Genomic DNA, 17,500 nt, shown 5'->3' with positions numbered 1-17,500 from the left:
TTCTCGAGGGCACGGAATACATATACGCATACGAAATGTAATTACGAGGAGTGACGGGAATTATCAATCACAAAACTAACCCATAAGAACTATACGCAATGGATTTGAGCATTACAACGATTATGAAGTGTATTACTAAGTGCACTAAACAAGCAAGACTACCACACCATTAAGTATTCTATACCCTTCCTCCCAAACATTCAATAAGTAGTTACAGCATTTTCTCTTTTAAACTGCAACTAGTTATGTCTAATACTCTAGTTTGTGGAGTGTAACGTAATTTAAATCAACCAACATCAACAATCTGTTACCATTCCATTATCGTTTAGCTTAATGCTGAATAATCATCCACGCATCAACATCTGCACACAAGAGAATGTAACAGTTTGACATCCACTTCCGCTAACGCATGTGACTGACAAGTAACGTCCAGTGCACGCTGATGGCGGCAGGTGTTGGACAGAGGAGTGAAGGATGCAGTGTGTGGAGGTTGTGTTAAGGACGAGGAGAGGGATGTTGTGTGTAATAGTAGGCGAGGGGTGATACTGCGTGTGGAGGTTGTGTTAGGGAAGGGGTAAAGGATGGTGTGTAGGGGCAGTTGTTTGGGAAAGAATGAAAGAGGGTGTGTGTGTAGGATGCGATAGGGGAAGGGAGGGATGAAGGATGCTGTGTTGTGGCACGCCCTTATTTCCCCCACGGCATTTTCTCTGTGGATATGTTCACATCTATTTTCCTTTTTGGATACATCTGATGGTACTGAGGAAAACTATGGCTGTTAAAAGATCATGTTAGTTTACTCTAGCTTGGATCTGAAGGCTGTGTCAGGAGGGGAAAATGTCCAAGAGGAGAAATAAGCCAGCGTGAGAAATTTCCGGATAAAATTCAGGAGGATGAAGTGTCCTATACTCGCGAGCGATGGCTGTGGAGTAGAGAGGAAAAACAAGAACAAACAAGTGTGTGATGGCCAAGACAGGCGTAACTTGGCAGCAAAGGTGATAGTGAGGATTTCACGTCAGAGGGAGATGATCCTATTAGGAAGGGTTGTCTGTGGGCGAGGTGTGCAGCATCCCGGGGGCGTGGAAGGGCGGCGACGGGAGGCAGGGGTTCCAAGCCGCTCCAGGGGTGGGCAGGGGGTTCATTAGCAGTTGGCCGCGTCTCAATATTCTGGAAATCGATCGTAGTTTCTTCCCCTTCCCTCCGCTCCGCCTCCAACACGCTGGCCAGCCAATCAGCGTGCAGCTCACATTTATCGATTACTCAGATTGGTGGGACGGAGCAGGAGGCGAAATAATTGAATATCCGGGACCGGTGGGTAGTAACACGCCTCGTGGGATTGACACTGAGACACTTTCAAATAAATGTCAAAATCTTGAGATTCCTTATAGACCGCAATAAAAAAAAAAAAAAAAAAACATATGAATGTACGTGTGTGTGTGTGTGTGATATATATATATATATATATATATATATATATATATATATATATATATATATATATATATATATATATATATATATATATATATATATATATATATATATATATATATATATATATATATATATATATATATATATATATATATATATAGGTGGTCTTGCCTTTCCCCTACACTAATCTATGAAGATGACATACTAATGCATTATAATGCCTCGTTAATCTTCAATTTAATTCCGACTGTTTGTTTTCTTGTTCACGTCTCCGGCGAGAGTCTTCCAACCACACACCGTTATGTCAGATGTTCCAATAAATAACTGCATGCGTGATGAAATCCTCTTGGTGGCTCAGTCTTCAATGTTTCTCCCCACCGTAACGATGACCATGTCGTTATCTACGATGATGCTAACTATGAACATTTTCAGGGCACCAAGTTGTGATATCTGTTATTTCATTTGAACAACACCAAGTGGCTTTGACAAGGGATAACAGAGCTACACACACACACACACACACATACTGTCAATAGCCTTATTATATATATATATATATATATATATATATATATATATATATATATATATATATATATATATATATATATATATATATATATATATATATATATATATATATATATGCTTGTTTTGTTGCTCATGTAGTTTTTTTCTTTTTCTTCCCTAAATCATGCTTTAAAGTCTATTTCATTAATCAGCAGCAGTCAGAGGGTTAAGAATCCCTGAAGAGATCAATAATTATTGTTCTTGTGGGCCCACTGCAGAATGCTGGCAATGGCAACTCACTCTCATGACTATTTCCCACACCTTCACCTGCAAGCAAACTGCCTTCCTTTCCTCCTTTGTTGTCTTGTTACACAGGTGTGCACTACATATATTGAATTTAATAACAAACCTGAGTTCTGGTTTAAGAAGCGTATGTCTAACATTTGGTTTATGGCAAATATTTTCTGCATTAATTTATTGTCCTTATCTTTGAGTAAATACAGAAGTAACATGCCATTCAACCTGTATGCTGTAAGCAAATCACAATATCTGTACTGAATTATAGAGGTAGGCAAGTATTCAAAGAAAGGAGAGAGAGAGAGAGAGAGAGAGAGAGAGAGAGAGAGAGAGAGAGAGAGAGAGAGAGAGAGAGAGAGAGAGAGAGAGAGAGAGAGAGAGAGAGAGAGAGAGAGAGAGAGAGAGAGAGAGAGAGAGAGAGAGAGAGAGAGAGAGAGAGAGAGAGAGGCATATGAATGGACATGCGAGTTTTATTCACTGTTAACCAAGCATAGATATTAAGTTGCCTGATTACTCCCTGGCACGCACTGGAGGACATTGCTACCTTGTTTACTACCTTGTACGTATGCTATCATTCATCACGAGCTGTAGCTGACCACACAGTCAACATCCGCGCCCTCAGCACAATTCATTAAGATGTGGATATGTGTTTATGCATCACTCTATTTGCAGACAATAAAGATTCGGATCAACAATGAGTGTCGCCCGCAGTTATTGGTCCGGGAGGGGGAGGGGCGGGCAGTGGAACCTGTACCAATCAAGATTAATCTCGCACTCTGACCACTCCCGAGTCAACAACAACTGACGTCAACAGCTTGGCAGCGGTAGTAATATAACTAATTTATTTACTCACCATATTTTACCACGACAAGACCTTCACTGTTTCGGCATTTTCTTCCCAGGCAGATGATATGCATCTGCGGAGAATTAACTTTTGTGCCTTCTCTCTCTTTATGGCTTCACTTTGGCAAATTTGGGCGGTGTATTTCCTTGTGCGGGTGTATAAAGGAAGACAGACGGCGAAGGGACAGAATCTCGTAGTTGGAGGTGATGGGCAGAGCTTAGTGGTCAAGAGCATAGTAAGAGCGAAATTCGTGCGTGATGGGACAAGGGTACTGGTGAATGAGAGGCTTTTAGACCAGTTTTAGTAAAGAACGTGATGGGGTAACATATATGGGTGACACGTAAGACGTTGTGCACGGTAAAACGCATGATGGGAGCGAAAAGTGAGAGAGAGAAAAAAAAAAAGACAAGAATTAACAACAAGGCTTGGGTGATGGGTCAGATGAACAAATGGCAAAGAAGGAATCGCATTTTAACAGATGACTGAGAGTAATTTCCTAAAAGATCAGTCAACACCTATACCAAACAAGCAAACAGTCAGCAACACAACACAACACAACACAACACAACACAACACAACACAACTGTAACTAGTGACCATCCAGTAAACAAGGCCTGAACTACTACCAGTGGCCATCTCATCCCATACCTACACCACTCTAAGGTCAACACACATCGCATTTCATTATGGCACATCCTCAGCCTCTACGTAAACACAAACAGAGCAACGAACGCCAAGATTATACGCTGTTGTCCAGTCAGAATGAATGGAGGTGGGAGAGTGGAGTAGGACCGGGCGAGTGAGGGGAGAGGGAAGGGTTGCGTCTCCTTGTAATCATGGTCACTCGAGAGAAGGAAAAATGTGTTCTCGCAAGTTCAGGGAAACACAGACTTCGAATAAGTGACTGGCAAGCTGCTTACTTTGTGTGTGTGTGTGTGTGTGTGTGTGTGTGTGTGTGTGTGTGTGTGTGTGTGTGTGTGTGTGTGTGTGTGTGTGTGTGTGTGTGTGTGTGTGTGTGTGTGTGTGTGTGTGTGTGCTTGCATATGTCTAGCTAGTGCAGGATGCTGTAGATGACCATCGTGAAGTAATGGTTCCTCTCAAATCAAACTTACCAAAATGGGAAGGCAATCACAATCCATCTCACTTAACATCAAAAGAAGAGAAGTGGTTTTTAACTTTACGCCAGAATTAATATAATAGGCGGAGCGAGTGCCTTTCTAAGAGCAATGCGTGCCAGGTGTACATCTAAAACTGTTTACCTCCCCATCAGTAAAGGCTTCACTATTAGTGGAACCTTACTTTCATTCCTTTCTTTTATGAAATCGTAACAAGATGCAACGATCACTATCAAACGAAGACCGAGACTGGTATGTACTAAAGCAATGAGACTCAAGGCGGAATAAAACAAGGGAAATTCTTTTGTTGCCTCTTTAATCTCTTTTCGAAGGAGTGAATTGCTGGGTATACTGTGTTGGACTGGTTCAGAACGCGTTTATGTAAAACCTCGATGACTGATATCTCATTCCCAAGTTTTTTATATATTTTTTTTATTAATTTTAATATAGATTTTTGCAGGAAATTACGTTCATAGTTTCAGCCACAGCTAGAACATCCTTCCTTCCTTCCTTAGCGTGGCGGCACAAGAGGCCATTCTTCAACACTGATCTCTTCTTCACAAAGTCTCTCACTGTGGCAATACGTAAATCCGCAAAACCTTCGAACAGCCGGGGATAGATCAAGCTGCGCCTGTGACCGCTGATTCCTGCCTGCAGCCGACAACGGAAGTGAACGTGCTCGCTGTTTATGTTAACTCTGACAGACATATTCAAAATCTATCGTAAACAGTAAATGGTCCAGTGATTCGTATTGACAATTAAATCAAACAATATATATTATGAATCTACTGTTATTGAAATACAACCATATTTTATGCAACAACTTACGGAAACTGGTTTTCGCATATATTATAATGGGATAAGCGCTGAACAATGACAACTAAGATTAATACACTGGTTTTCATATAATTAAACTTGTGTGTATTAAAAGACAAATCGATAAAAAAAAAAAAACGTCATAAGACAAATTTTCATGAACGAGGAAAGCATCGTGAATTAGAGAACACATTGAAGTTATAATGATGCGAGGTGGCGCGACCTGACAAGACACGACCGAAAGCAGGCTGCCTGATGCGGGCAAGTGATTACAGGTAGACAGGCTGATTGACGGAATGACGACCCAGTGATGACCAACGAAACCCAGGCACAGTACGTGGTGGAGGAACGAGGTCAGCGTATCAGACAGGATGGACTGAAGTTTCTGAGCAAGACTGCGATGTGAATGAAAAAGATATAAGCAATCACACACACACACACACACACACACACACACACACACACACACACACACACACACACACACACAGGAAGTCACGTGATAAAAAAAAAATCAGTTTGAAAGGAAGTATTTCTGATCATAGAGGATGGAGATGTATAGATAGACGACTATGTGAGGGAATTCGGTGCAAAACAGGGCGAAAGGTGTTATACAATGGGTGAATGTGGGTCGTAGTCATCATATGAAAAAAAAAATCGTCAACGGTCCACAACGAGAGAGAGAGAGAGAGAGAGAGAGAGAGAGAGAGAGAGAGAGAGAGAGAGAGAGAGAGAGAGAGAGAGAGAGAGAGAGAGAGAGAGAGAGAGAGAGAGAGAGAGAGAGCAAGTGTTTTTAATTTATGGAGACAATTTCTCGGTTTGTATGAAAGAATATTTATCCCCGCCAATTCTCGGCAGTGCTTGGCAGGCAGAGCTCCTTCCAGATCTCTAAGCAATGACAGCTTTCCTAGTAAATAAATGAACATACAATAATACATAACCATCATTGACAACAGCCGGTATGATTCCACGCCAAAGAAAGAAAAAAAAAATCCTTTCTCTTTTCATCTCTATCGTCAGTGTTTCCTTTACGTCACTTCACACACATGCACACACACACACTAAAACGAATAAATAAATAAAGTAAAATAAATAACACATAAATAAATAAATAAATAAATAAATAAATAAATAAATAAATAAGTACATCAAGAAAAAAAAGAATGAATGAATGAATGAATGAATGAACAAATAAATAGCCAAATGCATCCATACGTACTCACACATCAATAAATAAACCAAATCAATATCAAAAATAAGATAACACTACCTCCCACAGAGAACAGAGATGATCCCTGTCGACGCCCCCCCCCCCTAACTAACCCTTACGCCTCGCACCTGTCCGGAATACACCTGCCGCGGGGGATGGGAGAAGGGGGGAGGCTGCACCGGCGCACTAATGAACCCCACACCTGATACCCGATCTTCATCCGCCTATCTATCCCCCTGATCTTACCTGTCTTTCCCTCCCTGACCCTAACACCAAAGCCCCAACCCCCTCCCCCTCTTCCCCCCATGCTGCCCCTTCACCTGCTAATTGCCCCGTCACTTGCAACAATAGTGGGCCGCCGCCAACACTCCCACAATTCAAACTTGAACCTCAGCGTTAAGGTCGGCTGCTGCCCCCTCACTCTCCCACCTACCTAACCCAAATTTCTCTCTCTCTCTCTCTCTCTCTCTCTCTCTCTCTCTCTCTCTCTCTCTCTCTCTCTCTCTCTCTCTCTCTCTCTCTCTCTCTCTCTCTCTCTCTCTCTCAGTCGTCGGCCACAATTTCACGCCCCTGTTCCCCTCTTCTTACAAACAGTCTGATGAGAAGCAAATACCTCGGCTGAATCGTCGCCATCAAGAGGTTTACGAGAGGATCCAGACAACACGTGGGAGAATTAAGAGGATCGAAGTCTAACGCCATCAACAGGAGAAGGGCGAACAAAGGGTTATGAAAGCACGCACGAAAATGTAACATGAAAGGAGGCGTGTGGATGGGTGAAGGTGAATGAATGTGGCTCAGTGAATGACTTTGCAGTAAAAAAAGTAGTAATAATAATTGTGCAAAAGAGGAAATTTGAACACGGGAAATATTATAAACAAAAGGGAGAAAATGTAGAGGTTTAGTGAATGAGTTTGATAAGTGAGAAAACCAGGTGTACACAGACAAGATGGAGAGGCGAGATGAGCGTTATGGCTAAATAAGTTTAATAAATACTTACTCGATATCATCCACGTTCGGTTCAGGATAATGAATTATGAAAAATTATAACATGAAAAGCTGTACCGATAGACTGCTCAGATAAAATAAAATTATAGAAATAAAAAGAAGAGAGAGAGAGAGAGAGAGAGAGAGAGAGAGAGAGAGAGAGAGAGAGAGAGAGAGAGAGAGAGAGAGAGAGAGAGAGAGAGAGAGAGAGAGAGAGAGAGAGAGAGAGAGTAGACATCACCTTTCCATCTATCTCTCATACAGAAATCATGTACTTACCGAAGAAGAAGCCCCCGCCAGAGGGTACAGCCTGTGGATTGGGTGCAGGCGTGGACGAAGGTGCAGTGGAGGGCGGTTCCTTGGGGGCGCCTGGTATGTTCTGCCTGGGAATCAGTGGGGTGAAACCAGCTACACTCTCCAGCAACTCTGTAACACAAACAACACTTACTTACGAGTAAAAGCAGTCACCCTCACCTCGCCTCGCCAGCGGTACTGAAAGGCATCATCATTTCAATCACTTCCTTCTCGACTTCAGGTATCACAAGTTTGATTTTGAGCGTCACAGAAACTTCTCAAAAACATTAACATTTTTTTAGTGTTGAAAAGTGATTATTATGTTTCAGTATATTAAAACTTTGCCTACAAATAATGTGTGTATGTGTATGGGTGCATACTCTCTCTCTCTCTCTCTCTCTCTCTCTCTCTCTCTCTCTCTCTCTCTCTCTCTCTCTCTCTCTCTCTCTCTCTCTCTCATTTAAAATCTAAATGTCTGGTGGGAAGAAAAAAATGTATAAAAATATCACTACAAGGCACACGAAAATATAGTGTCACTATTTTTTACACAACATTTCGTGCGGGGGACACATTTGTACGTTTATATAGTTTAGTAACCAACAACACAAACGGCATCAAACACTCAGGCATAATGGGGAACCAGCCGCCCCTCCAACAACCAACAATGGCAGGGACTCGCCAGGCGCTGGGAGGTCAAAGCCCAGGACAGGCGGCCTCGAACAGGTCTTGACTGAGGCACGCTCACGCTGGATGTAAAATGTAACACTATCAACAGAGGCATCGATAGCAGACTGTAAAAACTGGCACCATTCGTCCATTTAGGCCAGAGTGCACTGTGTGTGTGTGTGTGTGTGTGTGTGTGTGTGTGTGTGTGTGTGTGTGTGTGTGTGTGTGTGTGTGTGTGTGTGTGTGTGTGTGTGTGTGTGTGTGTGTGTGTGTGTGTGTGTGTGTGTGTGTGTGTGTGTGTGTACATGAGCAGGTGTGAGTACAGTATATAAATAACTGTGTGGTGAGATATCTGCATCGACGATTTTCTTAAAAAGAATGAAAAATAGAGTACAGATGAAAAAAAGTACTAGTAATTGAACTTTATACCGATATATATATATATATATATATATATATATATATATATATATATATATATATATATATATATATATATATATATATATATATATATATAAAACTCGTGTTCTTTACCAGATATTCACAGAAAGTCACCAGTATACGCTCAACACCCAATGACAAGGTTTCTCATCACTTTTGAACAATTCTATAGAACTTGTTTAGTATCAGTTAAACATGAACAGTGCGTTTCTCGTGGAAGCTTATTAGGAAATTATTGCTTGTACTGTGTTTTTGTCTGCGACATTATTACGCTTTCCTCATATAAAATTTCCTAGTGCTCAGCAGTATTATCATGTTTATGGATGTGCGTTTTCCCCCTCTCACTCCCAGATTGTGCCGAACAAACACGCCATATTCACTTCCGCCGCGCCACGCAACAGACGTTCATACCTTACGAGTATATCTAGAGAATCTTTTACTTGTACTCACTCTAGTACATGTTCCCAACACTGACCTTGTCGTCTGCCAGCAACACGACCTAAAGCACTAACCACTTTCTAGCCATAGACTAACAATGAAGCTCATATTTCTGATGATTTATTGTGACTTAAACGTACATATGTAAGTTCGATAAGACCAGTTTACTTAAGTTTTCTTCCTATTACTTGAAATAAGGAGCCAAAGTTAATATTCTGTTTCTAAGTCGAGGCTTTCTTCATCCTTCCCTCCTCGTGCCACACTTCATCCATCACTGTTTCAACGTGGCGGCCTCAACCTTCCTGCCCTTCGTATTAAAATGAAAGCCACAGTTAACATTCTGTTTCTCCGTCATTAGCACTTCCCCTCCCTTCTTTCTTCAGGCCACACCTCATCAACCAGCCAGCTTCAAACACACTCACCTTACCGAACTTCACCACTCACCTCACTTCACTTCAACCACTCGACCTCAACACGTCTGCCTTATCCTTGCTACCTACCATCACCACTACACTATCCCTCACTGTGTCTTACCCTAACCCTTCGTCACCACTCCCCGAGCGAGCCCCACACGTCACTTCCCCCAATCACCTATACATCTGAAGTTAATCACATAAAAAAATTTTCCAAACATATTTGTATTTTTCCATGTCGGGCCAATCAAACGCATTACCATTACGAGCCGAGAGAGCGCCTAGGGAAACAATGCAGTATGTTAATTAAATCCATTACCATGCATTCAATACGTACGTAATTATGCAACATTCTGATTAAAGAAATTAATTGGAGTATTGAACGAGACTGTACTTTCACTTCATCTACTGCTGGAGTGGTACTTTTCAGTTAACCTGCTAACTCGTCTTCTTATCTGCTTACTCGACTCCTAAACCTGCTGACGCTTCTCTCGATGTACTGACTCTTCCAATAACCTGCTGACTCGACATTTCCACCTGCCTACTGACCCATTCCTCAATTTACTGACTCTTCCCCAAGCTGCTGACTTACATAGCCTAAACTACTGACTCATCCCCCTAAATGATAACACGTTCCCTCAACTTCCTGACTCGTACTCCAACGGCCTGCTGACTGATTCCCTTCAACCTGCTTCCCCGTCCCCAACCTGCTGACTGCTCCCAAGACGCTCAGTGGCTTTCTTGTCTGCTGGTTCCTCTTACTGTCAGACTAAAATGCTTTTGTAAAGAAAGTAAAGAGAGAGAGAGAGAGAGAGAGAGAGAGAGAGAGAGAGAGAGAGAGAGAGAGAGAGAGAGAGAGAGAGAGAGAGAGAGAGAGAGAGAGAGAGAGAGAGAGAGAGAGAGAGAGAGAGAGAGAGAGAGAGAGAGAGAGAGAGAGAGAGAGAGCTCCACACTCGTGTAAAAGCCTCATGAAAATTCAATTTGGCATCGTAGCGGGATAATGGAAAAAGTAAAATGTTTTCAACTTTTCAAACAAGACCACCGCGCCGCCCCACGTCAGAACCTGGCCAAAGGAACCCACGCCCGCCCTGCACACACACACACACACACACACACACACACACACACACATTTACCGAGGCATACCCAAGACACATGCACACAGACACACTAAAACCAGCAAATAAAACACTTTACAGTGTCATCCATCTATTTCAGTGAACCAGGAAATACAAAACGAAACCGTTTACGCGAGCGAGAGAGAGAGAGAGAGAGAGAGAGAGAGAGAGAGAGAGAGAGAGAGAGAGAGAGAGAGAGAGAGAGAGAGAGAGAGAGAGAGAGAGAGAGAGAGAGAGAGAGAGAGAGAGAGAGAGAGAGAGAGAGTTGTTGGGTGCAAGTAGACAGCTTCAGACACGCTCCCTGAACGCCGCTTTTCGTATAGGCATTCAACGGTGTCCGAAACTCAGGGAAGAGGGTGCAATGCCGCCCAGGAGGAACCCCATACACCGAAGGGGGAACAGCAGCAAGAGAGCGAGAGAGGATGGAGGGAGGAAGTGAAGGGAATGGAAGAGAAGGGAAGCCTGAAGGTCCAAGCGGAGGTAAGAGAGAGGAAACTGAGCTAGGAAAGTAGACAAGAGCGTTGGAGTTTGACGATGGAAATCTGGGGAAGTGAGGAAATTTTTAAGGAGTCAACCTGCTGGGGAAAAGTTGGCGAGGTGTACGGTAAAGTTGGGAAATGTGAGAGGAGGGGGAAAGAAGGGGGACCTCAAGAGCGTGAGGGAAGAAAGAAAGGTCACGTGTGTGTGTGTGTGGGGGGGGGGGAGAGAGAGAGAGAGAGAGAGAGAGAGAGAGAGAGAGAGAGAGAGAGAGAGAGAGAGAGAGAGAGAGAGAGAGAGAGAGAGAGAGAGAGAGAGAGAGAGAGAGAGAGAGAGAGAGAGAGAGAGAGAGAGAGAGAGAGAGAGAGAGAGACCCATCACTATTTTTTTTCTTTTTTTTTCTTTTCTCGTCATTATCCTATTCTGTTCTATTACATCTACACTCCCGTTACCGGATCACGAGTTAGCATTGTCCGGCTGCTCCTGCACAAGCTAAGATTATGTCAACTTCCCACAAAAATACTGTTGTTTCCCTGACAGGAATGCGTCTTGGGGCAAAATGGAGGTGACTCTGACAGGACAAAACATAGTCCTACACTCTAATTCCTTCAGCCACAAGCACTCCGCATATTCTCGTACCACAGGAAAACCCTGGCCTAGGAGAGTAGTTTCCTTCGTTCTGAAACTTTATTTATTTTTTTTTTTCTGCCGCCGTGGAATATCTAGTCCCCGACACTTCAGAAATTCCCACATAGGAAAATGCGAGCCAACGTACATATACTCACAATCCTTGAGCTATGACTAAAATATGCACCGCAACTTCGTATTTTTTAATCTTTCTCGCTCACATTCAATCAAGACACCAACACCGACATGACTTCTATATCCATAAATTGATCTTTACTCAATCCTTTACAACCTTTTTCTCTCTCCATGTCACTTGATTTAGTTGATATATGCTTCCAAATAATTTTCTAGCATTGACCCTAGGGTTTTCTAAGTTCCTGATAGACGTCTCCACAAGTTCCCCAAAAAAACTGAGTCAAGGTAGGCGCCATGTCTAGAAAAATGAAAGAAAAGACTTAAAACAGTTGCCACAGGTTCTAGAAATATGATTCAACCAATAACAAAGAATGGCAAACCCTCCACTCCTTCAAACTATCAATCAGTAGATTTGATTTCCAGCTAGCATAAAACATTTCAGAAGTAACCTCGGCAGGAAGACGTTTAAGTTAAACCTTCCATCAACTCAAATTATCCTTCGGCTGTCAGACTGATTCCCATACGTCAGGTCTACTGGTGATCTTAACGACAAAACAATGTTCATCCTTAGTGAACAGTGAATTCTTCGCTACTGCCCTAGATAATTTGATTTTTTTTTAATATCTGACTAATTTCTCTCTCTCTCTCTCTCTCTCTCTCTCTCTCTCTCTCTCTCTCTCTCTCTCTCTCTCTCTCTCTCTCTCTCTCTCTCTCTCTCTCTCTCAAACTTTCAACATTCACCACTGTACCACCTACCCGCATCACTCAACGTTACCACTACCAGTATAAACATCATACTCATCATTATTTCTTTAGCTTATTATGATGCCACTAAAGATCAAAGGCCTCCCTCAAGCTTCTTCACTCATGTGTCAGTTGTCGGTCTACTTCAGGTCACCCAAACAAAACCGATATCATCTCTCCATCAAGTTCTTTGTCTGTCTTGGCGTCTTTCATCATATCCAAATATTATCATAACCACACTATTCGTCAGTATGAACATAATTTCACTGCAGCTATCACCACAACGCTACTTTCTACCACAAATCATCTTCCATCATTTCTTTCCCTTCAATAGCTACGTACCTCTACCGCCAGCACCACCACCAGCACCACCACCACCACCACTACTCCCGCCACTGCCGCCGCAACCACCACCACAGCCAGGACCTTCCATCAAGTTGGGTTATCGCGCGAAAACATTTTCGTCTACAGTTTTGGAACTTCAATCTCAATCCTCTCTCTCTCTCTCTCTCTCTCTCTCTCTCTCTCTCTCTCTCTCTCTCTCTCTCTCTCTCTCTCTCTCTCTCTCTCCACATCTCTCTCTCTCCTTCCTCTTAAAGTGGAGGCACCACGGCTCCCTCTCTTCCCCTCGTCCTGTTCTTTTCCTCTTCCAAACTACAGCCTTCCTTTCCCCTCCCCTCCACCCTCCTTCCTTACGTGCAGAATGGAGGGAAAGAAAGGGGAAAAAGTCTCTTATTTTCTTACATTTTCCTTCGTGTGCACCATAGGCTTGACCTTGCCGAGGCCTGCGGCCCGCCCGTAGCTGACAGCTGCGCGTGGTAATTCTGTGCAGCACCTGCGTGAGGCTCTGAGGCTCCAGGCTACTGTTCCTGACACGTGGCCAGACTGACAGCTACGGGTTATGGCGAAGAAAAAGCAGGCGCGCGCACACACACACACACACACACACACACACACACACACACACACACACACACACACACACACACACACACACACACACACACTACGCAGACAATGAAAAAGTGGAGGAAACGGCAGAAAAAAACCCATATTCCAAAATTAACATGGACGTGGTGTTGTTAGGGATGGTCTGGAATAGTAGATAGGAACTGGAACAGATTAGAGAAGTTTAAGAGAAGAAAACTTTTTCCTGTAACGATAATGATGTTAATGACAATGATAATAAAGTAAATCATTTCACTGCGACACGAAACAATTAGCAGCACCCGAAGCAATGCGTTAATAGCATCTACAAGAAAGTTAGCGATGAAAAAAGGATACATTTTGCAATTTCTTCCCAGTTAAAAAATTGGATGTGGCTGAGGAAGAGTAATGATGTCCGAGAATGAATGGTAATTAGGGAAAGGTGTACCAAGTGACAGTGGCGGGTAATGAAATACACGACCCCCATACCTTAAACCAGCATATCAAAGGAAGAAAACGGAATAAACACACACACACACACACAAAAAAAAAAAAAAAAAAGTACAGAAAAACAATATAAACTCGGACAAAAGTCACATCTGAGAGAGAGAGAGAAAAAAAAAATACTTACCTAATGACATTAAGCGCTATCCTTCCCCCTTCCTGCCCACATGTAGTACCTGCCACCACATACCCTAAGTGGAGGAGGATCACCACTGCCGCGCGCCGTAAAAGTCCACACTACATTGAACCATTAACCATAACGATAAACCAACAGAGGCGCACGAGACTCGAGGTGGAGCGGCAGGGAGGGCATGGCGAGGAAAAATAATAGGAAAGGAAGGGCAGCGGAATAAAGGGATGTACACGATAAAAGATGAATAAAAGATGGAGAGATAAAGAAAAGGAGATACAGAAAGATATATATCAAAAAGAATCATGGACAGAAAGGAAAGAAGACCAATAACATAAGAGTGAACGAGAGAGAGAAAGAGAAAGAGATAGAAAAAAAGGGACAGACTAAATAAAAAATTCCTTTACTCTTAAGTTTGCTCTCTCTCTCTCTCTCTCTCTCTCTCTCTCTCTCTCTCTCTCTCTCTCTCTCTCTCTCTCTCTCTCTCTCTCTCTCTCTCTCTCTCTCGTACGCACAAACACACACGTCTGAGAGGAAAGAATTGAAGGGGAAAAGGAACGGAATTTTCCCTCCGAGGTGACTCTGGGTTTTTGAAGCGGCTGTTTGATATGGTGACGAGGGAACAGGGGAAGGGAATGAGGGAGGAACGAGGGGGGTGGGGGAGGCAAGGAGGAAGAGGAAATTGTATAGAGATTGGTGAGAGGGGAAAGTGAGTAATGGGTAAAAGATGAGGAGGAGGAGGAGGAGGAGGAGGAGGAGGAGGAGGAGGAGGAGGAGGAGGAGGAGGAGGAGGAGGAGGAGGAGGAGGAGGAGGAGGAGGAGGAGATGATGGAAAAGAGAAAAACACATACAGGAATTTGAGTTCTCGAAAGTATTGATAAAAAAGCATCGGGAGAGAGAGAGAGAGAGAGAGAGAGAGAGAGAGAGAGAGAGAGAGAGAGAGAGAGAGAGAGAGAGAGAGAGAGAGAGAGAGAGAGAGAGAGAGAGAGAATCAGCTCACTTTTATATCCTTCCCTCATCTCAATCGCCTTCCAATTATTTTTCATTTCTTTTTTGACTAATACACTTACATAAATCTTTCTAGGTAATTCTTCCCTATAGCCTAGCCTCTCTCTCTCTCTCTCTCTCTCTCTCTCTCTCTCTCTCTCTCTCTCTCTCTCTCTCTCTCTCTCTCTCTCTCTCTGCTCGGTATTGGCATTCGGAGAGTAAGGTCATTTCTCCATTTCTTTGATGTGCCAACCTAAAGACACAGACATAGAGGAACGAGCACACACACACACACACACACACACACACACACACACACAAAGGAAGAGATGTATGGGCCAATCTTATGGAACCTGACATGTGTAGCAGATCATTTCTTCTGTATATACGTAAGTAATTGATCTGGGTTAAGTATTTTTATGTAGTGTTTGTACGCGTGGGAGTGTATGTTTGTGAGTGGATCTCTCTCTCTCTCTCTCTCTCTCTCTCTCTCTCTCTCTCTCTCTCTCTCTCTCTCTCTCTCTCTCTCTCTCTCTCTCTCAGCAGCAGCAGCCCCGAGGAACAGTGTGCCGGTGTTCCAGCCAATATTTACCACAAGAGGCCGCCAAGTCCTCAACTCCCGCCCTAAAGGTTTCCACCTCCACCGCAGCGCAAGCTTCTCTCCAACTCCAGCCCGATACAGTTTTAATTCACAACTTCCCGACGAAACATTTCCCGCCTCTCCCTCCTCCTCCTCCTACCTCACCCCCCCCTCTCTCTCTCTCTCTCTCTCTCTCTCTCTCTCTCTCTCTCTCTCTCTCTCTCTCTTTGTGTGTGTGTGTGTGTGTGTGTGTGTGTGTGTGTGTGTGTGTGTGTGTGTGTGTGTGTGTGTGTGTGTGTGTGTGTGTGTGTGTGTGTGTGTGTGTGTGTGTGAATAAAGTATTTATATTACAACATAAAACACCATTCATTCGTTTTGCGTATTCACAACTCACTCTCTCTCTCTCTCTCTCTCTCTCTCTCTCTCTCTCTCTCTCTCTCTCTCTCTCTCTCTCTCTCTCTCTCTCTCTCTCTCTCTCTCTCTCTCTCTCTCTCTCCTTGCCGATTTTTCTTCCCAATGATAAACAAGAGCACCTCATACCTCAAGCCTCCCAAGTCTTCCTTCCTCGCCCCCACCCTCTCCCTACCCAGCGTCCCCTCTCCCTCTCTCCTCCCAACACACACACTCTCTCTTTCTCTCTCTCAAACTGTTCTCGCCAAAAGTGTAGCGCATCCATTTTTATTCCCGCGCTTTCCCCAGGCCAGTTTATTGCCGCCAAAAGTCACTCGTGCACGCGGGAAACAAAAATGGCGCCTCAGCACACACACCGCCGCCAGAGTTTCTTCCGCCGCCGGGCCGCAGGTGACGCGCTAATTATGCTGGAGAGCTTTTTGGGGAGCAGGTGAGGGGAGGGGTTAAAAGGCAGATTGGCGGCGGGGGAGGGCTGGTGGAACGGACGGAGAAGCAGGTGTGTGGGCGGTGAGGGGGAGTGAGTGGTGGGGAGGATGCACAGGGATGAGGTAGGAGGTGGTGTGCTGTGGACGGTAAAGGTTGATGTGGAGTGCTGAAAGTGGGCGCCTTGTGATATGTGGATTGGTGGGGTTGATGGATTGATTGGCTTAACGAGGCTGTAGCTACGGCATCGTGCAGTAGGTGAAGTGGAAGGTGCTGGACAGGGGACAGAATGAAAGAGGTAGGGGTTGGTGCCCTGCGGTGGGAGGTGAGGTGATGGGGTTGCAGCACCTGAGGGAAGGCCGGTGTGACGCTAAGAAGTTAATGAACATGAAAACTTTCCTTGCTTTATTCCCTCAGCCACTGGTCAAAAGGCGTCAACATATCATTTCACTATACCTTTACAGAAAACCGCCTGAAAACCATCTTAATGATATGTATTATATTTTCTTGCAGCTTCCCTTATTTCTTATGTTCTTATAATGTTCAAACCACAGTACATTCAAGAAATACATATTGAACGAATATTTCAAACTGATGTTATACACATTATTCCATCATAAGGAATTTGGCATGAGTGATAAACAAGTTGTGGATAGAGGGGAGAGGCCTTGTAGGCTTAGCATGAGAAACCTGCAGAAAAAAAAAGGGGGGTTTTGTTTCACAAATCAATGTATGGCGTACGATACTTTATATCGATAAGTATGTAAAATTGACATTTCATAATAAAACTCACAGAATATTCCAGGTAGGTTCAAGGAAAACACAACAAGTGTATATAACATCTTATTTGCAGCGACATGGAGTGCTCAAATACTATAAGGTAAAGGAGCGATCAGCAACACTTGTCCTTCACCGCACTTGTGTACATGATGAAACATGTAAAAGAAAATAAGAACCAATTACAATAGTTCGATT

At 43.5% G+C, this 17,500-nt stretch overlaps 1 protein-coding gene across 1 annotated transcript in view; it reads right to left on the bottom strand.

The window, feature by feature from the left end:
* Positions 1–17,500, bottom strand: part of LOC135107256 (Fanconi anemia group J protein homolog) — a 153,409-nt gene that overhangs the window by 112,475 nt on the left and 23,434 nt on the right. Inside the window, exon 3 of the mRNA XM_064016916.1 lies at positions 7,487–7,633. Coding sequence (XP_063872986.1) covers positions 7,487–7,633 — 147 coding nt within the window. The remainder of the gene's footprint in view (positions 1–7,486; positions 7,634–17,500) is intronic.

Source organism: Scylla paramamosain, chromosome 15, assembly GCF_035594125.1.
Source record: "Scylla paramamosain isolate STU-SP2022 chromosome 15, ASM3559412v1, whole genome shotgun sequence".
Lineage (NCBI taxonomy): Eukaryota > Metazoa > Arthropoda > Malacostraca > Decapoda > Portunidae > Scylla > Scylla paramamosain.
Note: the sequence above shows the minus strand (reverse complement) of the source record. Positions and strands in the feature narration are given on the sequence as shown.